The sequence below is a fragment of the Saccostrea echinata genome, unplaced genomic scaffold (genome assembly GCF_033153115.1).
Source record: "Saccostrea echinata isolate AGI-Se365-2 ecotype Australia unplaced genomic scaffold, CSIRO_AGI_Sech_v1 ptg000033l, whole genome shotgun sequence".
NCBI classification, from domain to species: domain Eukaryota; kingdom Metazoa; phylum Mollusca; class Bivalvia; order Ostreida; family Ostreidae; genus Saccostrea; species Saccostrea echinata.
The window spans coordinates 2,665,921-2,678,280 of record NW_026889782.1 but is presented as its reverse complement, the minus strand read 5'-3'; the positions used below and the strand labels follow the sequence as shown (position 1 = coordinate 2,678,280).

At 32.9% G+C, this 12,360-nt stretch overlaps 2 protein-coding genes across 2 annotated transcripts; one reads left to right on the top strand and one right to left on the bottom strand.

Annotated features, from left to right (window-relative positions):
- The first annotated feature begins 486 nt into the window (after positions 1–486).
- On the top strand, positions 487–5,634 carry LOC133198944 (putative nuclease HARBI1). The gene is made up of 5 exons (XM_061334846.1): positions 487–693; positions 3,682–4,019; positions 4,334–4,591; positions 4,854–5,070; positions 5,590–5,634. The coding sequence occupies exons 1-4, from the start codon at positions 487–489 to the stop codon at positions 5,068–5,070; spliced, it is 1,020 nt and encodes a 339-aa protein (XP_061190830.1). The 3' UTR covers positions 5,590–5,634.
- A 706-nt stretch (positions 5,635–6,340) lies between these two features.
- LOC133199265 (nuclear apoptosis-inducing factor 1-like) lies at positions 6,341–11,052 on the bottom strand. The gene is made up of 7 exons (XM_061335099.1): positions 10,895–11,052; positions 9,674–9,842; positions 9,338–9,413; positions 9,013–9,093; positions 7,705–7,758; positions 6,819–6,890; positions 6,341–6,534 (listed from the first exon to the last, which is right to left on the bottom strand). The coding sequence occupies exons 1-7, from the start codon at positions 11,050–11,052 to the stop codon at positions 6,383–6,385; spliced, it is 762 nt and encodes a 253-aa protein (XP_061191083.1). The 3' UTR covers positions 6,341–6,382.
- Between the last annotated feature and the right edge of the window lie 1,308 nt (positions 11,053–12,360).

The window sequence follows — 12,360 nt, the reverse complement described above, 5'->3', positions numbered from 1 at the left end:
AATGTCCTATTCACAAATAAGAATAACAAGTGGTGCGTTAGCAATTTTTTCTACTGTATATATATATATATATATATATATATATATATATATATATATATATATATATATATATATATATATATATATATATATTAACAGCCGACTTAGGAAGAGTTTTAGCAGGCGTCATACAGGTAATAACACATTTTGGATTTGTCACAGTGACTTCACTGAACACGTGACGGCAACTTAAAATATTTCCTAAATGATACATGAAAATCGCATTGAAAATTATAGTTAATATATAGCTCTACTGGTCAGAGACCAATGCCGAGTTTTACTAAAGGTCGTAAGTCAAAACGTAGACGTAAACGTAGACGTAGCCGTAACTTACGTCGATTTTGCGTTTTACTAAAGGTCGTATCTTACGATTTAACGTAGATTTACGTCAAAATCTACGTGTGCCCTATAGCAGTCGTAGAAAAACACTTAGCATAAATAAAAATGGCGACAATTTTAATTATGCAGCGTTCCTTAAGACAACAGCGTGTTTTCCGCGATAGGAGCCAACCACTGGACTCCTTGAATGATTCGGAGCTCATTTCGAGGTACCGTTTCCCTCGCAGAGTAATTTTTGACATGATTGATGGGGTGGACGAGCAACTACGACCATATACGCAAAGATCTCATGCTATCCCCACTCAGTTGCAGGTAATATTGTAAAACATTGAAACTGAAAGCGCATCCATGTCACATCCTATGGCAACGGGAGTTTCTAAACAAGGAATCGTTAGGTCTAGGAAACAAACATTCCGGCAGAAGTAGCTAGATATTTATATATTAAACGGATAAATGTTTCACTTTTGTTACCCCACAGAATATATTTCAAGGAAATTATTAAGAAAAAATAGTGCCCTTATGTTGTTAAAAATTAAGGAAAAAACAAAAACCTGTTTTTTCTTGTTGATAGAGCATTTATTCTTTACATAACACATGTACACACGTGTTCTTATACATGCACTGTGTGTGTGTGGTTTTTTTTTTAAGTTTAAATCTAACGTTAGGCTTACATGAGCAACGCTATGTTTCGTTCAATGCAAAGATAACCTTTAAGTGGGTTCAATTTTTGTATTGAATTTTTTTGTTCACGAAGACGGCAAACATTTTAGGGGGGGGGGGGCTGTTTGAGTTGGGGCTCACAATCTACGCAAAACCACATTAAAATTACAAGGTTCTTTTCTTCTGGCCCCATTTACATAAATTACATGTAAACCTCAGTTTTGTATATATTCAAGTTATAAAACACTATATATAACACATGTTGTTAAGTTCAAAGCAGCTAGGTCGTACTCATCATCCATATAGCTGCATGTATAAATAAATTGATATATGTATTCCTGGCCTTGCTAAAATTTCATGCACAAGACATTGTAGATATATACATTATTCTTGTGTTCTCAGAATAATAGGAAACACCAGTCATAAAATATCTTCTCTCTCATTTAAATGCGTATTTTAACTTATGAACTCATATGTCATAAAAGCTTACTAGACAGTATATATTTAATTTATAAAGTGATATCAACTAAACCTATTTAATTTCTTATCAAAGTTTAGCAATTACTTAAAAATTATTTACAGGTATATTTACAAAGTACAATTAACAAAAGACTTCCCAAAATTATGGAATTTAGGCTTTCCAATATTATTTTAGATATATTTTATAAAGTGCTGTGCTGCTCTAAAAGAATTAAACATGCAAGATTTTAACTACTGAAAATATAGAAATGCCGAAATCTTATCCTAAACCAATACTTTAACTTCAAAGTTAAATATCAAACAAAATGTCAAAAATACAATGACTGAAAATCTAAAAATTCTAAAAATAAAATAGACTTTTAATACAACCTGCTGGAACAACAGCACGGAACAGGAGTGACCAACACCATAAGAAATTCAAAAACCTGCCAATGGTCACCAGTCGTGCGCTGATCTAGAGGGGGGTCGGGGGTCCGGACCCCTCCTTGAATTTGCATAGTTATTAAAGGTATATACTGAAGCAAACTGATAAAAGAATGACTTTGGACCCCCCCCCCCCCGAAAACGTGGACGTACTCCACAATCACCTACCATGAAATAGGTGTTTTTCACGTTTGGGGAATTGGATTTTATGTTTTTTTGTTTGTTTTGTTTTGTTTTTAATTTCTGGTTTAATACGTTTTGTGTTTGGTTTTTTTTTCTTTTTTGGGGGGGATTTTTTTTTTTTATTTTTTAGTTAGTTAGTTTTTCTTTTTTTTTTATTAGCTTATGTTTTTTTTGTTTTTGTTTTGCTTGTCAAGAAATTTTCAGTTGGAATTTTGTTTTGACTGGGATGGAACCCCCCCCCCCCTGGAAATTCCTGGATCTGCGCCTGCCAGTCAAGTGATAGGTCTGCACCAATCGCTAAAAAGAGTTTTAGCGGGAAAAAAATTAATTTAACAAAATTGTCAATTAAATTAACACAGACACTTTTATAATTTAATTTGTTTATATAACTTTTATTTATCAACCTATATTTCATTAATAAAGCTGTATAAGAATAAAAAAACATAATTTTAAACTTACATAAACAAAATTCTGATATGCTACACATATCAAAGGAAAACTGTACACTGTAATGACACTAGATGTAAATAAACTTAATGCCAATACAAATTGAGTGCAAGTAAAATACTCATCTTAAATTATTTAAATAATTTAATTTGCATGTTGGGGGCAGAAATATGCCACGGTGCCATACGTATATAAATGTAACTAGAAATATGTCCATAGAACATGAATGCCCCGCCGAGGGTATATTAGTAATGCAACATGAAAATTTGTATTAGTGTATGAAATTTGATGAAAATATCTTGAATACTTTCTTTAAAATTGAAATCTAAAATGTTGGATATAGATGATAAATTCTCACCGAATTATGTATGAGTGCAAAAGCTTACATATATATACCTTAAATGGTTTCTTTAAAACTAAGCAAAATGCAAATTTAAGAAAAATTAGGTCAAGGTCACAGGAACATTTAAGGTCAAACACTTTTGATACGGTTTAATAGTTCTTACATATACGTATCAGCATATTAAGTTTGATAAAAATATTTTGAATGGTTTATTAAAAACTGAGCTAAACACTAATTTAAAATAAATGAAGTGAAGGTCAAAGGAAAGGTCAAGGTGAAAAAATATTGATGCAGTTGAAAAGCTTACATCAGTATGTATTAGCATATGAAGTTTGATATTTAAAAATACTATGAATGGTTTCTTTAAAACTGAGTTAAACACAAATTGATAAAAGTGAGGTCAAAGTCAAATGAAAGGTCAAGGTCAAAAATGTTGATGCAGTTGAATTGCTTACATCAGTATGTATGGCATACTAAGTTTGACACTTATTTAAGAAAGTGAGGTTAAGGTCAAAGGAAAGGTCAAGGTCAAAAAATGTTGATCCAGTTGCATAGCTCACATCAATATCTATCAGCATATGAAGTTTGATGAAAATATCTTGGATAGTTTCTTTGAAAATGAGCTTTGAACTGAGCTAAACGCAAAGCGCAACGGAAGGACGGAAGACGGACATGACAAACACTATATGCCCCGGCCATATTCATGGCGGGACATAAAAATGTGACTTGTTTCTTTAAAAGGAAGTCTCATGGTTCCTTTTCAGGTGTTATGTACGTTGCGTTACATCGCAAAGGCCGATTTCTTTTCCGAAGTTGGAGACATTCATGGGGTTTCGAAATCGTCCGTCTCTGTATGTATACCAAGGGTGTGTCAAGCCCTTTGTGAGCACTTGCAGAACATTAAATTTCCATCATCAGTGATCTCTCTAAGGAAAATGAAAGAACAATTTTACTGCATCGCCCGTTTCCCCAACGTGGTAGGAGCCATAGACGGGACGCTTATCCCTATCAAAGGAATGAGTAGCGATGACGAACACATCTATGTGTCAAGAAAGAACTTTCATGCCCTGAATATCCAAGGGGTAGTGGACGCAGAGATGAGGTCTATCCAAATATTGTTAGCGATTTGTACAATGCAGTCCATCTACAAATATACAGTAAAACTTGTCTAATCCGGATGATGTGTAATCCAAAATCTTGCTTATTACGATATTATCTTTATGTCAATTTCAGTAAATTTATTTGTTTAAAATGTTGTCTAATCCGAATTGTTGTGTAATCCGGTCATTTTCTTTGGAACCAGTAGTGTCCGAATTAGACAAGTTTTACTGTAATTCATTTTCAAATGGAGAACATTTTGTTTCTCTTCTTGCTTAATTTTCTTTACGATCATACGATGTTATACTCTTATTTCAGATTTCTTAACATCAATTGCCGATTCCCAGGCAGTGCGCATGATGCATACATCATGTCAAACTCCAACATTCCAGGCATTATGGCTAACCTGACAGACGGTGGATGGCTGCTTGGTGACTCTGGGTTCCCTTTGAAAGATTTCCTCATGACACCCTTCAGTAACCCTTCTACTCAAATGGAGGAAAGATATAATCATGCTCACTGCCAGACAAGAAATGTTATAGAGAGGGCATTTGGCGTGCTTAAATCCAGGTTTAGGCATGTGATAAGTTTTCAAAACATCATAATTATCTTCCATTAGATATTATCTGTAACATAAAGTTGTATAAGTATCATTAGTTTACGTGAGAAACTAGTTCCCTATTATCTCCATCAAGAATGAGTGCTCATATTTACCTTAAAAGCCATATATGAACAATATATAAATGAAAAAGCAGTAAAATATATACTAACATCATAATTTAGCCTTCATAATTGCTAAATTGAGAATTTGATCAATCAAACCATTCATACTTTGCAGATGTCTTCACAAGAGTGGAGGATGTCTGCCATTTACACCGACCAAATCTGCACTTGTCATTGAGACATGTTGCAGACTTCATAACAAGGCCATTGAGGAGAGAATCCCCTTACAACAAGGTGGTGAAGTTGTATTACAACACAACAACTATGTTTATGGAGGAGCACCTCTGCGGTCAGCCAGAGACCTGAGACAACACATTGCATCAAGATTTTAAGTAAATTTAATAACAGGCAACATTTAAGGAGACTCTAAACACTGCACACAGGAGAGTTCTAATTCCCTATTAGTTTTATGCAGTTAAAGTTATCTACCCATAGATTAATGTGAATTAAACGTAAATACACAGTGAATATCACCATTTGATTTAGATTTAAGTATTATTAAAGTAAATTATACTACACTGTAATATAAAGCAATTGAATGCATTATTTGCAGGTATTTTCCAAATGTAAGTAAACAGCAGTGATTTCTTTAACTACCACTTCATTATCTTTTAACGTATCCTGGAAATGACAGGTACCCACTAGATAAATTCAGTATTCATGGACACCTTTAGATGATACATGTATATTTCTTTAAAGTCCAAAACACGATTTCCTTGGTGTTTAGAGCCTCCTTAAATTGTCCGGGATATAACTTAGCACTGTAAGTGCATAAAATTTAATTGCCTTTGATGGTTATTTTTTAGTTCAAGTAACTTTTATTTCATAGCAAAATTTGTTTTACTTTGTAGAAAGGAGGACAAACTGAAATAATGAAGAACTCGCTGTATTTTGCCTTTGAATTTAATATTTTAAAGTTAAAATAAATAATCTATACAATGTAAATATTATTTTCTTATCTATTTTCACATTAGTATCTGGTACTCTAGAAGAGAAAAACAATACCATATACATGTATTGTATCAACTTTTTGAAAATTGTTTTACAGAGAAGCGTTTTTCTATTTAGGCAAAATATACAGGGTGTAATCAAATGTTGATGACAAAGAATTTAACAAAAGGCCTATGGGCCACATTGCTCACCTGAGCATATTGGCTTATAAAAATAAAAAAACATTCAGTTTTGAAAAGTTCCTATGTAAAACTGTAACTGCCCATTGTGGTCCCACCCTGACCCGGGGTCAGGATTTGAGAAATTTGAATCTTCACTACCTGAGGATGCTTCAAAACCAATATAATTAATCGTGGCTTTGCTATTCTTGAGAAGAATTTTTTTAAAGATATTTCCTATATATTCTTATGTTGAACTTTGACACCCTGTTGTGGCCTGGCCCTATCCCTGGGGGTTATAATTTGAACAATTTTGAATCTTAATTATCTCCCCTTGAAAAAGAGTGTGGCCCTTCATTTTAACAAATCTGAATTCCCTTTACCCAAGGAAACTCTATTCCAAACTTGGCTGAAATTGGCCCAGTGGTTCTAGAGAAGATGATAATGTAAAAAGCGACAGTAACAACTATGACAATGACAGACAACAGACAAATTTTGATCAGAAAAGCTGACTTGGGCCTTCGGCTCAGGTGAGCTAAAAATGAATAACTGAAGGAACTGACAATCCTGATTCTAAATTCTGCCATCCCTCCAATATTGCTACAGCTCTCTCCAGTGCTTGAGCCTTCCTTTCCTCAAGTTCTAATCTTTTCTTTTTCAAATCAACAAGTTCTTTAATGCCATTTTCTGCAAAAAAGGGCATATTAAAAACCAGCTCATTAGCATAACAACATTACAATAAATCCATTAGATTGATGTCAGTGCTAAAAATGTTTACCAGTTGAAACTCAAAAAATTGAGACCTTTTTCCCTTACAAATTGTGATAGTTGTACTTGGTTTTATTTTATTTCAATTGATGCTATATATATTTTATTTCAGAAATTTAATAACTAGAATATTCACAAGGTTGAATTTTGATGTTTTGTTTTTATGATTTATGCACCCTGGATATTCTTTTGCTAACTATTACCATAGTCTTCAGTCTTCTTCTTTCCTACTGATTCCATACTCTTCTTTCTCTTGCATGCTTGTGATGGCAAGGCTGAAATAAAAATGAAAACAGATGTGAAAGATCTTGTCTATAAAATTTTCTTGCCTGCAAACTGTGTTAGGAATTGAGTAGCGTGTAGGCAATTTTTTTTACGTCTTTAAACAAAACATACAAGTAACACTAATGACAAAAGAATATAGTGCTTAAAAGCATTTCCATGATTTAAATTTAAAGTTTGAATTTTTATAAATCTGGGAACAGCAGAAAATTTTGTTCAGAACTAAAAATAAGGGACTGTAACGAAAGTGGAAACAAACTTTTTTTTTTGCTAAACCTAATGTATCATTTTTATCAACTTGCCAAGGCTTGGGGATAAAACACACAACTGACTGAATAAAAAATCTTATTTCCTATCCAGCTTATAACATGATATTTAATTGGTTAGCAAGCCAGGTGTAAATTTCTGTACATCCGGCTTGAGCGGGGTTAAGTAACATGACATCACAATGCATCATTTCTCTATGAAAAAGCAGACAACATGATATCATTGTAGCACATAGTAAATCTTATCGATAGTTTGAAGCACCATTGATAGGACTTATGTTTACAAAGAATTTATTTGGTACATAGGAAATAAATTTGTTATTCCTAGGCCGAAGGGTGTATGGAATACAACCCGGGGTAAATCCCCATAAACCCTTGATTGAATATCCAACCACAAACCTTGGTGGTTTATCTTAAAACCATATATATATTCAATTAATGCTATATGCAAATCCTGATAATTAAATAAATAGTTGTAACATCATTTAATAATGAATGAATTAGTGTCGGAATCAGATATCAAGTATACATGCATACATACCTGTACATGGAGTTGAAGGCTCTTCAGAAGTTACATGTATGTCAACCACACATTCTAAAATTTCCAGATCATGATGTTATATATTAGCATATGTGATTAAAATAAAATGTATCTTTCATAAATAAGGATAATTCCAAGTATATGTAACTTTTCAATTTTTATCAAAAAAGATATTTTTTATGCGAATAGTCAACTTAAGCAATGTATAATTCATAATATTATTTCTTGTTGAAACTAAATGTGTCAGTGTGACATTAAGGCCCCCTTCCTAATTTCATACTTAACTAAATACTAAAAAACTAAATATGATGGAATGAAGGAATAATAGACCATGATAGTTGGACAGGGAAATTTCATGGTGGAGGGGTGGGGGTGGGGGGAATGTAGATTTTGATTATAAAACCAACAATGACTGTAAACCCAGTTACTATAAACAATATACAATTATTGCTGGTTTTTGAGGTCAATACAATGATTTAGACACCTGAGGAGTACAATATTCACAGAGCCTGAAGGTCGAGGTGAATATTGTACTTCGAAGGTGGCTAAATCATCGTATTGACCGAAAAAAAACAGGAATAATTGTTTTATTCAATGATTAAATGACATGCACTTATTAAGCAATCCGTGCCATCTTACTTGTTCACATCTACTGAAGTACTAGCCGAACATAATGAGAGAAACGGGGTTAAAAAAACACAGATGTATTATTTTTGGAATTATTAATTCTAGTTTAGGTGCAATGTAGAAAAAATAAATATCAGGCACATATATGGGATTGATTTTGAAAAGGGGACATTAAAAGGAAGAAAAAAATTACAACTTATCCAAAAACAAATCTTTGACTACCCCCCCCCCCCCAAAAAGGAAAAGAATTCTCCCAAATCAAAATTTATTTGGTGGAATGTAAAGGTCCATAAATTTTTTTGAGGGGAGGGGGGCTTACATTGAAATTTTTTATCCTTAGAATTTAAATTAAAACTTAAAATTCTCAAAAGGTGGGGAGAGGTACAGGCCTCCTTCCCCCCCCCCCCCCCCTCACCCAAGAATCTATGTGCCTTAATGTTATGTTCATATCAGTGGATGTCATGTGCAAGTGAAATAACTTTCCTAAACTATTTGCATCAATCTGGAATTTCCCTATCTATTTCTGGTCCAGTGTAGAACAAATAACTCCTTATATTGACCTGGAAGATCACCAGCAGGTCAATATAAAGTAGTATTTTTCTAAAATTGTTGGATCTCAGCCAATCAGAGAGATGGGAATTATTCAGTCATATGATAAAATGTATTATACAGTCCAATGACCTGAAACATTCTTAGATGTCGCACTGCAATCTCCTGTTGCTCCGGGACAATTCAAATCAAAGTTTGTCTTCTTTGGTTGACCTGTACATCAGATATAAAAAAGAATAATATTTCAGTATGTTTACAAAATTCTACAGCTAGATTTGCAATATCATACAACAATTTTATCATACAGATATAGTTCTTTGTACATGTATTAAGTATATGAAAGTAAATGTTTGAGATTCATGGTGTCATAATAAATTAACCCTTTAAACCCTAAAATATCAAATCATACGGCGATTTCTAATGTAAATGTGTATATACTATAGTAATATGGGATTACATTGATCTTCATCTGATCTAGTATCTGCTGCCCCTTCTAAGCCATGTATAATCTCTTGTGGAATTGTTCCAAGAAGCTAAAAAATCAAAGTACATTAGTATGTAAGCTTAAATTTATTTCCATAAAAAACATAAGAATGTTGTTTCCAATTTAATGAAGTGACTACTTTCTAGAAATATTCCTTTTGTGATATAATTTTTTAAAAAAGTTTTTTTCAAAAACTTGAAAGACAAGTTCTTTGAACATTTCAATTGATCCTGTGTATAAACTTTATTCACTCATTTCACTTTTACTTAACTTTTATAGTAAGCTTTCTATCCACTACCAAATACTCACAGTCACCTCCCATGGCTTAAAAATCACTTCTGAACAGGGTCCTCCACCTGTTCTTGATGCTTCTCTCTTTCGGAAAGCCTCCTTCTTTTTCACACTGGACAGACTATCCTGTATTTTCTTTTTGGTTTCATCCAATGTTCTGTTGCATGATACTGCTACAGCATTCACTCTGCATTTATTTTAATGCTAAGAGTTATTTTAAGATATTTTAAGTACCTAATGAAATAATGATAAAAATAAAAAATTTATATTTGAAATGGATATATATATATATATATATATATATATATATATATATATATATATATATATATATATATATATATATATATATATATATATATACTGTAAATACAGTGAATAATTTTGCACTGCCAAGGATGCATACAGGCATATAATATGTACATGTATTTAGTACCGGTATACAGTATACCAGTGTATACGTCTTTAGTATTCATGGTGACCATGAATCATGGTATTGCTGTTTATTTTTTTTTTATTCGTATTTGTTAATTACAGTGCGTCATAATTTTGAAATCCACGATATTTGTTTTGTTGTATGAAATGGTGATAAAACATGGATAAGGATTCATATTCAAACTGACAAATAGTACGCCCTGTATTAATCCATACATGCATTACAAACAGGGGGTGGCATATGCTAAAGTCGGTACTGTGACGCGCACATTGTTCAACCTGAAAGAAGGGGCATGTAAAAGCATTACATTATTTCTCATCATCATTATCAGAATATACTAAATGGATACATTTTTTATAAGAGAACATACATATGGGTTTCTCTCCATCTTCGATTCACTAGCCCACTATCGCCTTTTGTTTACTTTCGCTTTCTATTTGAAATGAATCTGCGGATCTAATTGTGGCGGATTATGTACATCAACTCTTATTGAGAAAAAATTAAAACTGTGAAATCTCAATGATATTTTATGACAGCTTGGTCAGTTGATGGAACGTTTCCATTAAAGGATTTCAAAGATTTAGGCCTAATGCATACAGTGTGATATATTAATATAGACATGTCTTCACTCACAGAAGTGTCTTTTGAATAATTAATCAATTGAATTCATGTAGTAGGAATCTTTTTTATGCCGTTTATAAATTTATTTCTTTGCATTGTTGCAAATTTAACGTATGGAATAGAATCAGATACATGCAAAAAATAAATATGGGGCCTAAATAAATATCAAAATAAGAACTAACCTCTCTGTTATCTCTTCCCATGCTCTTTTCTTAGCATCAGAGGTAATAGATGGAGAGAATTTACCTCGAATAATCCTTATGGAGTTACAATATGCCTCCATGAGCACATCCATTTCGATGTCCGTCCAATTCGGCTTCCTCGCTTTCGTTCTATCCATTATCTTGCAGACGACTCGCAATGTAATCGAAAGTAGTTAATACGCATGCGTAGCTTCCGTTACTAGGTTAGTTTTTCTACCTTTTACTGAAGAGTTCCTGTCGTAAGTTACGAGAAACTTTACGTGCGGGACTACGTTTACGGGCGCAGATACGACCTTTAGTAAAACGCTATCTACGCACACGTAAATTCAGTCGTAAAGTCTACGTTTACGTCTACGTCTACGACAAAATTTACGACCTTTAGTAAAACTGCGTACAGAAGAGCTTATGCGATAGTAAGGTGTCCGTCGTCCGTCCGTCTGTCTGTCTGTCTGTTTGTCTGTATGTAAACAATTTTTCAAAAACGCTACTCCTCCTACAGTTTTGGTCTGATTTCAATATAACTTAGCACACAAGTAGACTGTACAATGATACATAATTAAGTGCATCGGTTTTCGATTTCAACGAACGGTGTTGCCATGGTTACTAAAAACAGAAACTTCTGTGAAATTCCTTTAAAACGCTATTCCCCCTACAGTTTTGGTATGATTTCAATATAACTTGGCACACAAGTAGACTGTACAATAATACATAATTTAGTGCATCGGTTTTTGATGTCAATGAACGGTGTTGCCATGGTTACTAAAAATAGAAATTTCTGTTAAATTCCTTTAAAATGCGACTACTCCTACAGTTTTAGTCTGATTTCAATATAACTTGGCACAGAAGTAGACTACATTAAGATAAATAATTCTATTTATTGTTGCATGTTGCAAAGTTTCAAATCCAAGCGCTACTTTTCCTTTGTTATACGTACAGACCAGTAGAGCTACAGTCTCATCAGAGACTTCTGGTTCGTTATATAAATTAATTAATCGTATCCTATTGTTTATATAAAGTGCTGGGGCAAGTTTAAATTTTATTTGTATGGATATTATTTTATCTTATCAACAAATGGGAGGGTATTTTCCACTCTTTATTGCAATTTATACACAATAGGCTATGTACAAGGGTTGTCCGGTAAAATCGTGGACAAAGTGATTTTATTGAAAAATAAAGGGCGCACTAATCTGAAATTTTCAGCAAATGTTCATTTACTATATTTAAGTGCACCTTAATTTATTTTATTAAAATATGGACAAAAATAAAGATTTATTTTTCTTGAATGTGCACAGGGTACGGTCCTACGGCGCACAGGATTTCTTAAGAGAATACACAAGTATTATTTCGAAATAAAAGTATTAAGTAGATAAGGTTCGGGTAAAAGTTATCCTGTTCTTAATCCACTATCCATTATGTCGTCTTCTGGAAAATTTCAAGGCATTTTC